General features: G+C 43.0%; 1 protein-coding gene across 1 annotated transcript in view; it reads right to left on the minus strand.

Moving 5' to 3' along the window:
• Positions 1-5,712: 5,712 nt before the first annotated feature.
• SLC17A8 (solute carrier family 17 member 8) overlaps positions 5,713-18,831 on the minus strand; it is a 36,119-nt gene continuing 23,000 nt past the window's right edge. The window contains exons 8-12 of the mRNA XM_056569403.1: positions 18,542-18,691; positions 14,498-14,630; positions 13,791-13,901; positions 7,808-7,935; positions 5,713-6,589 (exon numbers count right to left, since the gene is read on the minus strand). Coding sequence (XP_056425378.1) covers positions 6,248-6,589; positions 7,808-7,935; positions 13,791-13,901; positions 14,498-14,630; positions 18,542-18,691 — 864 coding nt within the window. The 3' untranslated portion in view covers positions 5,713-6,247. The remainder of the gene's footprint in view (positions 6,590-7,807; positions 7,936-13,790; positions 13,902-14,497; positions 14,631-18,541; positions 18,692-18,831) is intronic.

Consider the following 18,831-nt stretch of genomic DNA (forward strand, 5'->3'; position numbering starts at 1 on the left):
GCTCTGCAGGATGAACTGTCCCGCTCCCAGGATCTTGTGACCAGCAAGGAAAGAGAGTTGGAGAGTCTGGCCAAGCAGGTTTCATTCAAGGATGAAGAAGTGAATGTCCTGTGTGAGGCATATCTGGCTCTAGAAGGAAAAAGTAGTAATGGCTCATAAGGTGCAGAGCCTGGAGGTGCAGAACGAAGCGCACCTCAAGCCTCACGCAGCTACCTTGGATTCACTGGGAACACAGCTCTCTGAAAAAGAGGCTCAGATAAAAGTCTATGAGCAGAAAGTGTCCAAGACGGTGCAGCTGAATAAAAACAATGATCAGATGAGAGAACAACTGCTGTCCCTGGAGGATACTGTCAAAAACTTGACAGAATTGCTGAAAAGTGAGAAGGTGAACTCTGCTAAGCTCATAGAGTGAGCAGCAAAAACATTTAAAGCTACTGGACACTGAGATGCTTTCTCTAAAAGTGGCGGAGTCTGAGCAATGGACTCAAGAAACGGTGGAGTCTGAAGACCTTGAGAGGAAGCCATATGAGAAGTCCTCTGAAGCTGAGACTGAGGTGAAACCCTATGAAAGGTCCTCTGAAGCTGCAGAGATATGGACATTGGATGGTGAAAATGCTGAGACAGAGAAGTTCTCTGAGGCAGAAGTTAAACTAGAGATAACTGCAGAAGTCCTGCAACTGGATGATACAGGCTTGGTTGGCCATCAGCAAAGTTCAGCGATGGCCATAACAGTGACAGAAGAAGACAAAGGCCTGGAGCATCTGCCTTGTCCGCACCTAGTGTCCAGAGCACTGCACAGACCAAAGTGAAGAACCTGGCGTTGGAAAGGTGTGACATGAATAGAGCCTTTTACAAGGAATTTGTAAAAGGTGACCAAAAGTCTTGTGCTTGGTGGCTGAAGTGGTGCATATAAAATCGAATGAAGAAGTAAGCCAAGTGGATCAAAATCTGTTGGACAAAGTTGTTCAAGGAAAAGGAAAGGCAGTTGGACTCTGCCTTTTGAATACAAGTGCTACTTCCTGGTGGTCTGAGCAGAGGGGGGGATATGTGACACTGTGGCAATGGAAGGGTGTATTTCCCTAGCTAACCCTGGAGAAACCCCCACCTGTAGCCTAATTAATGAAGTAGCAGAAAGGGGAAGTATGTTTAAAAGGAAGTCAGACTAGAATAGAATAGTTGGGGCTCTCCCCAGAAGACAGCAAGGTGGCTGTAGGGGGGAGGCAGGGGTCCTGGTGAGGAACACACAGCCAGGGCTGAAAGTGGCCCCAAGAGTGATGTGGACGAGACACACAGCAAGAGGTTGCTGTCACGATGCCGGCTGGCAGGTAGTGGATCCTCTGTGCCAGAGAGGGATGGCGAGGGCCGCGCTAGTGGACCGGTTCTAAGCCACTACAGGTTTTCACCAGAGCCCGCCGCAAGGCGGGATGGTCTTGCTGCGGCGGTAGTGACCAGGTCGTATCCACTAGCAACGGCTCACCTCTCTGACTGCTGAAGATAGGCGAGGTACAAGGGAGTAGGCAGAAGCAAAGTCGGACGTAGCAGAAGGTCGGGGGCAGGCGGCAAGGTTCGTAGTCAGGGGAGATAGCAGAAGTTCTGGTACACAGGCTTTAAACACACAAAACGCTTTCACTAGGCACAAGGGCAACAAGATCCGGCAAGGAAGTGCATGGGAGGAGGATAGATATAGTCAGGGACCAGGTGGAAGCCAATTAAGCTAATTGGGCCAGGCACCAATCATTGGTGCACTGGCCCTTTAAGTCTCCGGGAGCTGGCGCGCGCGCGCCCTAGAGAGCGGAGCCGCGCGCGCCAGCACATGACAGCAGGGGACGGGAACGGGTAAGTGACCTGGGATGCGATTCGCGAGCGGGCGCGTCCCGCTGTGCGAATCGCATCCCCAACGGCCATGACAGAGCAGCGCTCCCGGTCAGCGGGACTGACCGGGGAGCTGCAGGGAGAAAGACGCCGTGAGCGCTCCGGGGAGGAGCGGGGGCCCGGAGCGCTAGGCGTAACAGTACCCCCCCCCTTAGGTCTCCCCTTCTCTTTATCCGGTAACTGCCTCCCCTGGGATGAGGACACCGGGAAAGGATGGAGGGATTCCTCAACGGCAGGCAGAACAGCAGGAGTAGGAATGGGGAGAGAGGGCAGAGGGCGAGACCTGGCACGGGGCAGTGTGACACCAGGACGAGGGTCATGAGGGGACACAGGGGCTTGCCTGATGGGACTGGGAGGGGGGGAGAGGCATTTCCTGTGGCAGGCAGAGTCCTTAATGACCTTAGGGGGACCGGATACAGGAGGAACCACAGGGTCACAGCAGGGAGTACTGGGAACCGGTTGAAGGCAGTCCTTGGAACAAGAGGGGCCCCAACTCTTGATCTCCCCAGTGGACCAATCCAGGGTTGGGGAATGGTGTTGAAGCCAGGGTAGTCCAAGGAGAACTTCAGAAGTGCAATTAGGAAGGACAAAAAATACAATTTCCTCGTGATGAGGTCCGATGCACATTAGGAGGGGCTCCGTGCGGAAACGCACGGTGCAATCCAACCTGGCTCCGTTGACCGCGGAAATGTGGAGTGGCTTGACAAGACGGGTCACCGGAATGCGGAATTTATTCACTAAGGACTCCCGAATAAAATTCCCAGAAGCTCCAGAGTCCAGGCAGGCCACGGCTGAGAGGGGAGAGCTGGCTGAAGTAGAAATCCGAACAGGCACCGTGAGACGTGGAGAAGCCGACTTAGCATCAAGAGACGCCACACCCACGAGAGCTGGGTGCGAGCGTGCGTTTCCCCAGACGTGGAGGACGGATTGGGCAATCCACCAAAAAATTTTCAGTACTGGCACAGTACAGACAAAGATTCTCTTCCTTACGGCGATTCCTCTCTTCCAGGGTCAGGCGAGACCGATCCACTTGCATGGCCTCCTCGGCGGGAGGCCTAGGCGCAGATTGCAGTGGAGACTGTGGGAGAGGTGTCCAGAGATCTAAGTCTTTTTCCTGGCGGAGCTCTTGATGCCTCTCAGAAAAACGCATGTCAATGCGAGTGGCTAGATGAATGAGTTCATGCAGGTTAGCAGGAGTCTCTCGTGCGGCCAGAACATCTTTAATGTTGCTGGATAGGCCTTTTTTAAAGGTCGCGCAGAGAGCCTCATTATTCCAGGATAGTTCAGAAGCAAGAGTACGGAATTGTATGGCGTACTCGCCAACGGAGGAATTACCCTGGACCAGGTTCAGCAGGGCAGTCTCAGCAGAAGAGGCTCGGGCAGGTTCCTCAAAGACACTTCGAATTTCCGAGAAGAAGGAGTGTACAGAGGCAGTGACGGGGTCATTGCGGTCCCAGAGCGGTGTGGCCCATGACAGAGCTTTTCCAGACAGAAGGCTGACTACGAAAGCCACCTTAGACCTTTCAGTAGGAAACTGGTCCGACATCATCTCCAAGTGCAGGGAACATTGCGAAAGAAAGCCACGGCAAAACTTAGAGTCCCCATTAAATTTGTCCGGCAAGGACAGGCGGAGGCTAGGAGTGGCCACTCGCTGCGGAAGGGGTGCAGGAGCTGGCGGAGGAGATGGTTGTTGCTGCTGTAGCTGTGACTGTACTTGCTGTAGTTGTGACTGGAGTTGCTGTGTCATGGTGGTCAAGTACGACAGCTGGTGATCTTGTTGGGCGATCTGACGAGCTTGCTGGGCGACCAGCGTAGGGAGGTCAGCGACAACTGGCAGAGGAACTTCAGCGGGATCCATGGCCGGATCTACTGTCACGATGCCGGCTGGCAGGTAGTGGATCCTCTGTGCCAGAGAGGGATGGCGAGGGCCGCGCTAGTGGACCGGTTCTAAGCCACTACAGGTTTTCACCAGAGCCCGCCGCAAGGCGGGATGGTCTTGCTGCGGCGGTAGTGACCAGGTCGTATCCACTAGCAACGGCTCACCTCTCTGACTGCTGAAGATAGGCGAGGTACAAGGGAGTAGGCAGAAGCAAAGTCGGACGTAGCAGAAGGTCGGGGGCAGGCGGCAAGGTTCGTAGTCAGGGGAGATAGCAGAAGTTCTGGTACACAGGCTTTAAACACACAAAACGCTTTCACTAGGCACAAGGGCAACAAGATCCGGCAAGGAAGTGCATGGGAGGAGGATAGATATAGTCAGGGACCAGGTGGAAGCCAATTAAGCTAATTGGGCCAGGCACCAATCATTGGTGCACTGGCCCTTTAAGTCTCCGGGAGCTGGCGCGCGCGCGCCCTAGAGAGCGGAGCCGCGCGCGCCAGCACATGACAGCAGGGGACGGGAACGGGTAAGTGACCTGGGATGCGATTCGCGAGCGGGCGCGTCCCGCTGTGCGAATCGCATCCCCAACGGCCATGACAGAGCAGCGCTCCCGGTCAGCGGGACTGACCGGGGAGCTGCAGGGAGAAAGACGCCGTGAGCGCTCCGGGGAGGAGCGGGGGCCCGGAGCGCTAGGCGTAACAGTTGCAAATGCTGTGTGTGAACAGTGAGTAGACGGTTGCAGGAGGCATAGGTTTAACTGGCCAGGAAAAGCCCACCAGGATTGTTTAGTTGGATTGTTTAGTTAGTGACTAGATGGTCTAGGGTTTTGTTTGTTCCTGTGTTATGTTTTTATTTATCCTGCAACCTGTCTAATAAAGATGGTGAGGAGCCAGACTTGCATAAAGAACTGTTGTTTGCCTGCTAAATGAAGTAGAAACGTGTCCCGTGGCGGTGTCAAGGACGATCCCAGAGCTATCCCCAGGGAGAAATCCTTACATTGCGCAGAACGTCAGTCATGATGCCGGCAGAATCATATCATCGTGCCGCCGGCAGACGTTTTGTTCGGTCTACATGGAGACGTAACTCGAGAATATGGAACAACTCTGCGTGGGCACAGTGGCAAGGTGAGCTCTTTTTTTTGCCTACTTAAGGGGAGATAGAGAGGCCACCTACCTACCTATCTAAGGGAGGGAGAGGAGCTGAAGCCACCTACCTAAAGGTGTGGGGGGGGATGGATAAACCACCTACCTACCTACTTGCCTAAGGGAGGGGGGGGGGGAGACTGAAGCCACCTACCTAAAGGGGGATGGAGAGGCCACCTACCTACCTGGGTTAATTCCACCTCGTTGCCCATGGTAAAATAGTAGATTATATACTACTCTAGTGGTGCATCCTGTAATCTGTAGCATCACTGACTAGTAAGGTTCTATATACCTACCTTAGAGATACCTAGCCTGGTGAACAAGACATCACTGGAGAATGAAGAGTTGGGTGTCATCTAAAGTGGCACTGGTTTGGAGGGAGACTCTACTTCCGGGGGCAGTAAATAAAATACTAATTTACTGTGTACAGTGAGGGGCAATAATAAGTAAATAGGAATACAAGAATAGGCCATTGGATCCTTGCTCTTAAGTAGCTCATTACAGAACACCCCTTGACAGCTTTGTAACAATAAATCTATGTGGGCTGTGTAAGCAATAAAATGTATTAGGCCACTTATCTGATACTCCACTGTAAGTATCTTCTTAATTACATCTTCTACTTCTCACAAGGTGAACCAAAACTTTGCTGCTCTTTTTACATCACTGTCCGTAATTTCTTTTTATCAATATTAATTTGAACTTTTTACTGTTGAATGAAAAAGAAAAAAACACACACACAACAGAAAGATGCTCATATTGGATGTGCAATGTAGGCCTATAGAAATACAACAAAAAATGTTGAAACATGACATGTTTAATGAGTTGCCTTAAGTAATACCTATTTTATGATAAATACAAAAATAGGAATCTGAGATATGAAGAAACAAAGTTGTTCTTAATATATGAGGACACATAGGCTCCTTCATTTATATAGACATTACTCTATAATTATCAAAATGTAAGCTGAGTTGTTGATGTACCGTGTCTTTAAATATTAAATGAAAACATCCACACATCTTGAAGCTGGGGGCTAAATGCCAAATTTGGGTGAAAATGTAAGATTTTAAAGAGGGGGGCATTCCTAAACATAAAAATATTTAAAAAGAGATATGGTAACTATTGTCACAGTCATGCAGAATAATGTTGCATAGCATGAAAAGTCAGACTACTACCAAAGTGCACTATACCATGGGATGGTATAGGAAATCATCAATATGTTCATTGGGTAAACTGGGCAACATTCTCCACCTCAATAACATTTAGAAACGATCAACCAATCAAACTAGTGTCATAGTAATACTTAATGGAGGTCTTGTTAACAATACTTTACTTAAACATAAACAATGTTCTTGCAGAATTAGGAGTCCTGAAAATGTCCATTTTCATAGTGGTAAGATGCCTGTTCATCAAAGTCCTGGGTCATGCCTTTTTGTTTCCTCCAGCCAGCCTTGCGCACGTCATTGCTATGTATAGTAGCACCATAGGTGGTCTTTTTACTTGGACTGGTGAAGGATTCATTATTCAGTTCAGTTTCTTCTGCTAGTTCATCATTGTCTATAATGCCACATTTATCCTCGCTAAGACTTTCCGGATCTGCCCAGTCCTGCTTATCTCCTGAAGCAAAAATGCCATAGAATATAACACCACTGTAGTGGACTATGGCAGCTATCAGAAACACATTTTGCCATTCTTCACGACTCTACAAAAAAATATGTAATAAATATATCAATAACTATGGATTAGAAATATACAGTATATTTATGTTCAATAATTCATGTTCATATAACACAGAACCCTACAAAAACTTCATATTGTACAGTGCATCCAAGCTTTTACCACCAACTATCACCATCCTCCCTAAAGAGAAAAGTATGAGCAGCAGTAAACATTGAAGAGACCGCAGTGCTCACACAAGCACCACAACCTCTTCCAGCAGCTGATCAGCACATGCCAAAAGTCAGACCCACACTGATCTAATATTAATCTAAAAAATAGGCTATCAATAGTAAAAACTTGGATAACCCATTTAAGGTTAAAATTACCCTGAAAAAAATAACCCTGACATTATAAATGTTATTACCCTGACATTATAAATGTTATAATCCTCCCAGTTCACTGCCCCCATCATGATAAACCACCCTCTGCCTTTATTTTTATTATTGTTTAGTTTTCTACCTTCATATTGCTCTGTATTTTCTGCTCAGTCTCAGTCAGATTCACAGACTGGGAAGGGGTGTTACCCAGCAGCTGTTACATCATCTGAAGCCATACAGAGAAGAACTTCCTCCCTCACTCTGCTACCAACTGCCAGTGTGTAGTTTAGTGTGAGATGACCTATGATTGGATAAAGCTGGACACCCCCCCCCCCCCCTCAGCACTCTAGGCTGCATTTCCTGTGTCTGGACTTCTGCCAGGCTAGTAGGAGTCCAAAGTCTGTTGAAAAGATAGGGGAAATTGTGCTCTGGACAAGTAGGGAGACACCTAATGGCAGCTTTTTTAAACACAAATAAAACATCAAAAACTTCATTTTTTTAAAACAATGTACATTAGAAAGATTTTTTTTATTTACCAGAAGGTGTGCAATAGCAAAAATTAGTTTTAATGAGAGTGTCCATTTAAAGTAAAGCAAAAATATATTACATCCCATGTAACAAAAAAAGCAAAACATTAGAAGTAGTCATACTAGGTAAAAGATAAGCACTCAGCATTAGATAAACATCTTAAACAAGCTCACCATTATAAACGAATGTGGCAAGTTTTTTAAAATAATATTACAGGGTAAACTAATATAATCTGGTATATAAAGTGTGTTGTAAAGTACTATTATATTCAAATGTATTATACTACTGCATAGCCTTGCATTTGTAATATCATAAGCATGACTTGGATCTACAATGACATTGTTCTAAACATTTACCTTATGCTTTGTCATAGCACCAACAATAAGTGGGCATACCATTCCAGATAACGTTCCAACACCGTTAGATATTCCCATGAGAATGCTGGCATATCTTGGTGCGATGTCTAAATGGTTAACATTAAAACCTTTAACGAAAAAGTAATATGGTTAAGAGAGACTAATAATTTAAAATATTACTGTTTAAACTATTTATATTGATTTGAATTCATTATATATTCTTCAACATCAAGTACAGTGGTCCCTCAACATACGATGGTAATTCGTTCCAAACGACCCATCGTTTGTCGAATCCATCGTATGTTGAGGGATCCGTGCAATGTAAAGTATAGGAAGCTGTACTCACCTGTCCCCGTCGCTCCGGACCAGGTCCTCACCGCTCCCGATGCTGTCCTGCTGCTCCGGTGTCTTTTCGGGCCTCGCTTTCTGGTGACGTTATTACGCTGCTGCGCCGGTGCGGCGTGCGTAGTGACTTAATAACGACGCCGGAAAGCGAGGCCCGGACCCTGGAGAAGATGCGCAAGACACCGGAGGATCGCGAAGTGGACCCGGAGCAGCGGGAATAGGTAAGCGAACCTGCCAGGGATGCTTAAACTGCTATCCGACAGCATTTTGCGCTGTCGGATAGCAGTTAATGCGATGGCCCCGACATATAAAAGCATCGTATGTCGATGCTGACATCGACATGCGATGGCCTCTGAGAGGCCATCGTATGTCGATTTTATCATATGTCGGGGCCATCGTAGGTCGGGGGGTTACTGTATAGTAAACTTATGTAATTCAAGTTTTATAAAATAAATACTAGCATGTTTTAAAAATGCTAAATAGTCTTAAAGGGGAACTCTGGTGGGAAGAAATGTTTTCAAATTAACTGGTGCCAGAAAGTTAAACAGATTTTTAAATAACTTTTATAAAAACAAATATATTAACCCTTCCAGTACTTATCGGCTGCTGTATACTACAGATAAACTACATATTGTGAAGGTCTTCCCAGTCTGACCACAGTGCTCTCTGCTGACACCTCTGTCCGTGTCAGGAACTGTCCAAAGCAGTAGAGGTTTTCTATCCTGCTCTGGACAGTTCCTGACACGGACAGAGGTTTCAGCGGAAATCACTGTTGTCAGACTGGAAAGAACTGTACAATTTACAATGTACAAGTACTGGAAGGGTTAAGATTTTTTAATAGAAGTCATTTACAAATCTGTTGAACTTTCTGGCACCAGTTTATTTGAAAACATTTGTTTACCACTTGTTTCCACCGGAGTTCCCCTTTAAAGGGAAGTGCTTACAAACCTTATCAAGTAGTTCGACTTCTCTAACTGAAACAAAACGTGGCCTCAACAAGAGAGTTGTCAACTGGGACAATGGAGAATATAATAAACCAAGAAGGGAATATAGAAGATGGAAATTAAAAAGAAAGAGTGGCAAAAGATGTTGGTTGTTCCCAGTCAACTGTGCTGTTTCCAGTTTATTCAAATTGGAAAGGTTATAAAAGATATGGGTAGGCAGAGGAAGACACCAAAGCATCAGGATGAAAAAAAAGAAAGAAAGAAACAGCACACAATGTTTGAGGCAGAATTGTATAAAAATGTAAAGGTAAATTAAAGGGTACCTCTCATCAAATAAACTTTTGATATATTTTAGATTAATGAATGTTGAATAACTTTCCAATAGCATGTTAATGAAAAATATGCTTCTTTCTATTGTATTTTTCCCGATCAGTCCTGTCAGCAAGCATTTCTGACTCATGCTGGAGTCCTAAACACTCAGAGCTGCCATTCTGCTTTGTTCACAGCCAAACAGGCTGTGAACAAAGCAGGCTGGCAGCTCTGAGTGTTCTCCTTTGTGAACAAAGAAGACTGGCAGCTCGTAGTGTTTAGGACTCCAGCATGAGTCTGAAATGCTTGCTGCCAGGACTGGTAGGGAGACCCCTAGTGGTCATTTCTTCAAAGTGGAAAATTAAATAGAAAGAAGCATATTTTTTAATAACATGCAATTGTAAAGTTATTCTGCATACATTAATCTTTAATATATCAAAAGTTTTTTTGATGAGAGGTACCCTTTAAATCTGATTTACATACAGAAAAGCCAAAGGAACCCAGAACCAAACATAAAATGAAGAAAACAAGGATCCAGTGTAGGCTCAGGAGAAAAGATTATGGAAGTAGAGGATTGGATAAAAGTGATATTCAGGGATTCACCAGAAAAAAAGGACAATGGCATAGGATACCTATCTCCAATATTTTCCTTATATTTGGTAGATCTTGGATCTGAAGCCATTCTATATCGAGTTTTATATATAGGGAAAGAAAAGTCATGGATTGCACAACCATTCTTATATTTTATTCAATTGCTGCTATGCAAAATTTAGGCAATAAATTGAACATAAGTTATTGTAGATGCTAATTTGATTTGGACACATTTCTGGACATGTTTTCTACTTCTTTTTGCTATGTACGAATTTTGCGTTGTTTTTTTTTTCTTGTTTAACATATGACTTATCCATGTATTGTGCATTTTGGAAATTATTAACGTAAATTTTTTTTATCAAAGTTGCCACTTGCAACATCACAGCAAAATGTTTTAGAATGTATATTTATATGTTTTTTTTTTCTTTTTATTTAAAATAAACTACTTATTTACTTTATCACGTACATATTACGATTACGTTTGTTGCAATCTATAATTATTTCCACATACAGATTAGCAGAATAAGGGAAATTAGCCGTGTATAATGGCAGCCCCTGGCATCCTTACCCGGTGATTTACTAATCAGCATAACATTGTAGGCCTGGCAAGAAAACAACACAGTGAAGCCAATATTATTTACCTTCTAGAATCAGATTCTCCACCCGGCTGATTCCACAGATGTTATCAAACATAAGATTCATTAATGAGAACAATGCTGGAATATTTGGGTCTTTGTTTGGCAGAAATTAAAACAGGAGACGGGAATGATGGGCATTTAATTACAACTAATCCTGTTTCTGTATCTTTCAAAGGGTCAGTGATAGAAAGTAATTAAAATGGATGCAATGGGGGGGGGGGGGGGGGGAGATGTTGACACCAGTGAGCAGAAAAAAAAAATTCAAAGTGAACTCGAGTAAAACATTTAAAGGTAGTTGTGTTTAATAACATAATAAAATAGCAATAAAAAGCTTCAAACAACTGTGATTGATCAAATGCCAAGCCTATAACTGGATGTTATGCAAGTCACAGCTTCCATTAAATCAGATAGATAGATAGATAGATAGATACAACCAAAGAATAAGTTGGCCAGCACTATTGATTCCAAACTATTATATGGACCTGGCTTACAGGTGCAGGCTGTTGGGCTAAATATACAGCAACAGGAGAATACAGCAGCACACTGCCAGCACAAAGATACAGATAAAACATGAGTATATAGATGAAACATGAGTATATAGATAAAACATGAAAAGCTATACAGCTGTAGTGCAACAAATGAAAATATGAAATTATGAAACAGTGAGGTACTTAGCTTGCAAATTTGGCGGCCAAATAGCTTGGCCCGTCCCACAACGGTAAGGGGACCTCATTTTGGAACGGACCCCACACTATGAATATGCCTCTGTGTGAACAGTTCAGCAGGCATTGCAGGATCTGAAACATCCAAGGCACCTTATATACACCTGATAGAGGTGGGTGGGGTGCAAGAGCCAACATGGAGGTAGCCACTCCCCCGTATGTGTAATACAACCAAAGAATAAGTTGGCCAGCACTATTGATTCCAAACTATTATATAGACCTGGTTTACAGGTGCAGGCTGCTGGGCTAAATATACAGCAACAGGAGAATACAGCAGCACACTGCTAGCACAAAGATACAGATAAAACATGAGTATATAGATGAAACATGAGTATATAGATATAAGATAGATAGATATATGATAGAGATAGATATGTAGATATGAAATAGATGGATAGATAGAGAGATAGTACAATTCTTGAAACACTACAATTCCCAGCATGCCCGACAGCCAACGGCTGCAGTGTTGCAACATCTAGAGGTCCACAGTTCGGAGACCATACCTATTGCTGTCAGTCCTCATGTGAGATGGCCGAATTGCTATCTGTGAGTGCTGCTGCTTTTTCTTCTGTAGATATATGGGTGGATATATAGATGGATAGATATGAGATAGATAGATACGTGATAGATAGATATATATGAGATAGATAGATATAGATAGATAGATATGAGATAGATATAGATAGATAGATATGAGATAGATAGATAGATAGATAGATAGATATGAGATAGATAGATATGAGAGATAATACAGGAATGAGGCCAGCAACTATATCAGCCAACTCAGGTGGGGCTTGTAGTCTGTCTCCCTCCTCCCATTGCATGTGTGCTCAGCCACACTGGAGGGTACCTGGGAGGAGGCTGTGAGTCGGCCTAATGCTGCCGTAATTGCCCACTGGCCCCTGGTTTTGCTTATCATGCACAGGTAGGTTTAGTGTTAGGTCCCGTGCCACTTGAGGGTGTGCGGGCTCTGGTGTGTCCTTCATTCAAGGATATACTGGCTAATGTCTCCATTTTAACATCAGTGTTGAGGGATTAGCCAATGTCATTGTATACATCTACCACATAGTGCACCTAAATTCCTGTATTATTCTAATTGTTACACATCCACACCGTCTATCTGGTGTAGGATCCTATTGTGGCACTTGTAGTCCGCTGCAGGCATCCTCCATTGTATGCATTTTATGCTGGGGATTGCCCCTAGCAACAGACTACAAGGGCAGGATCTGCTCTCCCAGTATAAATGCACAATTGTACAACTGCATTTGGGGTTGAGCACCTCCAGCCATTTGTACTATGTTTCTGTTGTTGTTTAGATAGATAGATAGATAGATAGATAGATAGAGAGATATGAGATAGATAGAGAGATATGAGATAGATAAATAGATATGAGATAGATAGATATGAGATAGATAGATAAATAAATATGTGATAGATAGATAGATAGATAGATAGATAGATAGATATTGGATGGATAGAAAGATAGATAGATAGATAGATAGATATGAGATAGATAGATATTGGATGGATAGAAAGATAGATAGATAGATATGAGATAGATATGTAGATATGATCTAGATAGATAGATAGATAGATAGATAGGAGATAGATATGTGATAGATTTGTTGATATGATATAGATAGATAGAGATGAGATAGATAGATATTGGATGGATAGAAAGATAGATAGATAGATATGTAGATATGATATAGATAGATAGATAGATAGATAGGAGATCGATATGTGATAGATAGATAGATAGATACAATGCAAATAAAAACGGCACAACCAAAATCCAGGGTAAAAAAGAAAAGATTCGGGGTGCCCGCATATCTGGAACCTGGGTCCTTCCGGTTCCTTAATCCAGATAAGTAAATACGATGCAGCACTCCACAAGTAGCAAAGAAGGTGATTTTATTCCATCATGTGCATAGACAACGTTTCACCAGTCTCACACTTGAAAAAGCCAGTGTGAGACTGGTGAAACGTTGTCTATGCACATGATGGAATAAAATCACCTTCTTTGCTACTTGTGGAGTGCTGCATCGTATTTACTTATCTAGATAGATAGATAGATAGATAGACAGTGCAATTCTTGCAACACTACAATTCCCAGCATGCCCAACATGCCATGCTGGGAGTTGTAGTGTTGCAACATCTAAAGGTCCACAGTTGGAGACCAAACCTATTTATGTCAGTCCTGTGCTAGACATTGCTTCTGTTATATGTCTATAGTGTTTGGAAGAAGGACATGCTGAAATTGTCCTTCCCTCCACATATCAGTAGCCATAGAGGTGTCAAAACAAAGATTTGCCTATAATTAAACAGAATGGATTGTGTATTTTTATACCTAAAAACTATTTATATCAATAGTATACAGTGATCATTTAAGAACAGTAACAAATTAGCTCAGTAACAGACTGGCAGTTCTTACCTGATATAGCAAAACCACTGAATCCTACAGCAAGAATGAGAAAGGAAATTGAAATGGCCTTGGTGTGAGAGTAGCCAACCACTAGCAGAAGAGTGGCCTCCATTCCAAACCCTGCACATAAATACAGTACAATTGTTATTATCGTCCTGGAAATACAAGGAATCAGTAACCTAAAGGGGTACTCCAGGAAGCTGAAACGTATCCCATATCAACAGGATAGGAGATAAGTGTCTGATTTTGGGGGGGTCCAACTGCTGGACACCCCCCGCAATCTTCTGTATGGGACCCACTACTTACCCGTCCTCTGTGTGTTTCAGCCCTCACCTTCTGAGATGAGCGCAAGTGACAGCTCACTCAGCCAATCAGCGGCTGATATGGGGGTCCCATCTAAACTGCTGATTGCTTGAGCGAGCCATCACTTGCACTTGCCCTCTTCTAAAGGGGTGAAGCAGGAGTGCTCCTAGGATGGGTAAGTAGCGGAGCTCCATAAAGGAGATCACGGACCCCTTGCGTGAAGACTCTTATTCTCTATCCTGTGGTCAGGGGATATGTTTCAGTTACACGGAGTACAATAAGATGCTAATTAAAATATTAAAGATAAATATTTAAACCAATTATTCATATGCTTGCATAATGTTGTTCATTATTTTCACCATTACTATAAGTATACAGTACAGACAGAGGAACATAATCCAATAATCCAGTACCTCCACAGTTCATGATCTTCCTTACAGTTGTCGTGCTCAGTATCTGCCTGCTTCTTAACAAATCTGCCAACTGTCCTCCAATGGGTACAATAATTGTCATTACCATGTGTGGAACTGCAGAGAGTAGACCAACCTAAGAAATCAAAGAAAATGTTAGGTCACAGGTTGGATAATGACTGTCTAAGAAATCTGAAGGTGACCCTCTGCTGAGGACGTGCCATTTGTATTGCCATATATAAGGATTAGCCCCACTGCCATCAATGCGAATCTACAGGTGTTCCACACCGAATTTACAGCAGATTATTGTCATTTATTATTTTTTCAACACTTAAGATTTTTGATGCATGTTAATGGGTTGCAGAGACTCCATTCACATGTGTTAGAGGAAGATTGTTGTCAGATTTAACATAGATTTCAGTGAACGATCTATGATGAAAACCAAGAGATTTGACCTGTGTAAATCTAGCCTTAGTATTTACTGTAGGTACATCTTATACAGTCATTGGTTTAGGGCACTGCGGATACAGTCATTGGTTTAGGGCACTGCAGATACAGTCATTGGTTTAGGGCACTGCGGATACAGTCATTGGTTTAGGGCACTGCAGATACAGTCATTGGTTTAGGGCACTGCAGATACAGTCATTGGTTTAGGGCACTGTGGATACAGTCTTTGGTTTAGGGCACTGCGGATACAGTCTTTGGTTTAGGGCACTGCAGATATGAACTATATCACCTATACTTTCCACACAGAATGAATTGTTAAATAAAATAAATGTAATGTTAGACGAAGAGAACCTTTACAAAAACCTTCAAATCACAGAGCTTTTTGTGTCCCTGTTATATAGTAAAACTTTTGACACATCACAGAGACATGTCAAAAGTTGTGATCAGTCAGGATTACATTGCTGGGACCCCATGATCATTCTAACAAACAGAGAGAAGTGCACACTTAAAGGGGTACTCCGCACCTAGACATTTTATCCCCTATCCAAAGGGGATACGAACGCTGGGTGCAGAACGGAGATCATGGGGGTGCCAAGTGGCGGGACCCCCGCAATCTCCGTGCTGCACCCAGTGTTCATTTAGAGTGTCGGGTTTAGCGCTTGAGGCTCATGACATCACGGCCACACCCCGCTCATGATGTCACGGCCACGCCCCCTCAATGCAAGCTTGCACTGAGGGGGCATGGCCGTGACATCACAAGCGGGGTGTGACCGTGATGTCCCGAGCCTCCGCCCTGCATCGCCAAAGTTTGCTCCGTGCATGGGATGTCTGGTGTGCCACAGCCGAGATTGCGGGGGTCCCAAGCGGCGGGACCTTGGTGATCAGACATCTGATCCCCTATCCTCTGGATAGGGGATAAGTTGTCTAGGGGTGCAGTTCCCCTTTTAAGCTCTTTACTCCTCGGCTCTCAGCAATCTCCGTCTAGCTTCACTAGACAGCCCGTAGACTTATAATAGAGGCTGTCTACTAAATCTGGATGAAGTTTGCTTCTCTACACCATCTCTAATGATTAGTGGGGATTTCAGCACTGAGACCTCGACCAAGTTAAAGTTCTAACATGTCTCTGTGACACGTCAAAAGTTTTTCTAAATGACACTTTAAGTTACAATGTATAACCTTTATTTTACTATTATTATTATTATCCTACCCCAATATAACATATGAAAAAGATAGATTCAGAACAGTCATGAACCCATCCAAAAAAGCCAGGTTGTACTTTTTCTGAAGCAAATGTTCAGTTTAGTGCCTTAGGCCTGCCATGAAATACCTTGGTCAAGGTAGAAAAAGTTTTTCCAGTACCCAGCATCTGGAGACATGCCCCATCTTGGGCCTCCAAGGACTACATTCCACCTCTAGATTCCAATGTTAGTATTGTTAATGACTTGACTATAAAAAAGAGAGACTGGACCAAAATTGGATTTATGACAAAATAGCAAGACAGAAACCACTACTGTCCAAAAAATATCATCTATGGTTGGCTCACATTGGATCTGTGATGGATGATCTCTAGTATATAGTAGGTTTTTTATGAATCGTGAAACTCTTCAGACAACACAGGTCTCACTTTATCTGGCATTAAGCTTATAGAGTGGACCCTCAAGTGACAATGGCTTCCGGTTACAATATTTTCAACATACAATTATCTTTCTATGACCATTGTACATTGAGACCTTACTCGACATACAATGCTACAATGTGAATGGTTGGAAGATCTGACCATTCAGAGGGAAGATTTGAGTAGTAAAATCCCCGTATTACTGAAGTACATGCAGTGATTTGCTGTCTAGTAGAGCTTCTCTGTAGTACAGTGTGGTACTACATGTTCTGTACTACATGTTTTGGACATCAAACAAGGGCAGCTTTATTTTATTTTTTCAGTACAAGGTGTGTACTATACAGTGCCCTGAAGAAGCTCCTGTTCTTAACCTAGAAAGTGATTTACAGCTCCAGCAGCTTTCTGTTTGTCTTCATTTTCTAATTTTGAGTTGACATCATGGCGGCTTCAGGCAAATAGCAAGTTTGCTTACAGAAGCTCCAGCAATAAATGGCTAAATATAGACAGTGAAGTCACTAACACTTCCCTATGTATACAGTTAACAGAGGCCTGTGTTGGATGCCATATAATGCCATCCATCACCCATAGGATATTATGGCATCCATTATCAAAGAGCGTAGTCTACTATGTTATTTCATACCTTTTTTGTGGTATACTGAAACATACCAGTAAAGGTAGCGGAGAGTCGGCACTCGTCCTTTATTGTGGTGCCAGCGGATCAATAATCAGCATGGATAGGTAAAGAAATCCTGGAACTCACGGATAGATGCTGAATCACTTTGTGTTTTATTCACACATAAAGCATAGTATTGCGACTCGCAGGACGCATTTCGACCAACAAATGGCCTTTGTCAACTGATCAGTTGACAAAGGCCATTTGTTGGTCGAAACGCGTCCTACGAGTCGCAATACTATGCTTTATGTGTGAATAAAACACAAAGTGATTCAGCATCTATCCGCGAGTGCCGGGATTTCTTTACTGAAACATACCAACTGACTGGCAGCCAAAAGAATATTCTTTTGGCCTCTGTATGGCAAGTAAGGCCTACGGGAACCTTTGGCTCTTACGTCACAAGCTTTCTTGGTGTACATGCTAAACACAGAGTAAAAATATGATGTGAACTGATATGTTATAAGATTGAAAACAATCATGTCAGAAAGGGTGTCATAAATTCATCCAAAGGCTTTATTAGTTTATAAAAATAGACCGGAAGTAATGATGCTCGTGGTGGTACAATAAGTTTTTATGTTTGAGGTTACTTATTCGCCTGGTTTATATGTTTGTTGAATATCTTTGATCTCTACATAAACGGAACAGTAATTAAACATTTCCTGTAAGAATAAGGTTCGTGTTGTGTAACATTACATTCTAAGAAGAAAAAAAGGGGTTGGTGCAGCTCACAGTTTACTACTGTCCGAGGTATCGGGGCAATCACTTATACTCAAAGTGATGAAATAATTTTTTTAACATTACATTCTGTTTAACAAATCAAACTATTCCATATCACATTTGCACTATATTGTATGAAATTTTCATTTCACTGTTTATGTGCTCTGTAAAAAAATATTCTCTAATCTGCTGAACATATTTCTTGAACATATTTTAAAAGTGGATATTTAATGTGGTTATCCAACGGGAGTTTTTTTTTTCTATTCCCATTGTGTAGTGTATATATATATATAAAAAAAAAAAGAAAACCTGTACTCACCTTTAGAGCTCTTGCAGGGCCTTCCATGTCCTGCTCCAGTGCCTGGTGCAATACTGTTCCTGAGCTGCAGCAGGACGTACTGGGCCCCGAAATAGCCCAATGTGTTATACTGGCCCGCCTAGGACAGTTTATTTTTTATATATTACATAATGGGCAGAGTTCAAAAACCCCTCCCCCCTCCTGACAGATAACCCCTTTAACACTCTTAAAGGGGTATTTCAACTTATTGATGGGAAATAAGTGTTTCAAGTTGTAATACCCCTTTACAACACGTACCTTACTTATTGGAAAGCCAAATACTTCTTCAAAGTAAGCAGGTTGGCTGATCAACAGTAGATAAAACGTCCAGCTTCGACAGAAATTTGCAACAATGATCGCATAGACTGGCATTGAGGTAAAGAACTTCTTCCAAGGCGTCTTAAATTTCTGAAAATGTAAACTATTATTATTACAAAAAAAAATGAAATAACTGTTAGGGACAGAGTGTATGTAACAATGTAATATTCGGGATGTTGGTAACAGGAAATCTTAAAATTGAAGGTTTAGTTTGGTTTCGGCAAACTACT

This window comes from Hyla sarda, chromosome 4 (assembly GCF_029499605.1).
Source record: "Hyla sarda isolate aHylSar1 chromosome 4, aHylSar1.hap1, whole genome shotgun sequence".
In the NCBI taxonomy this organism is placed as follows: domain Eukaryota; kingdom Metazoa; phylum Chordata; class Amphibia; order Anura; family Hylidae; genus Hyla; species Hyla sarda.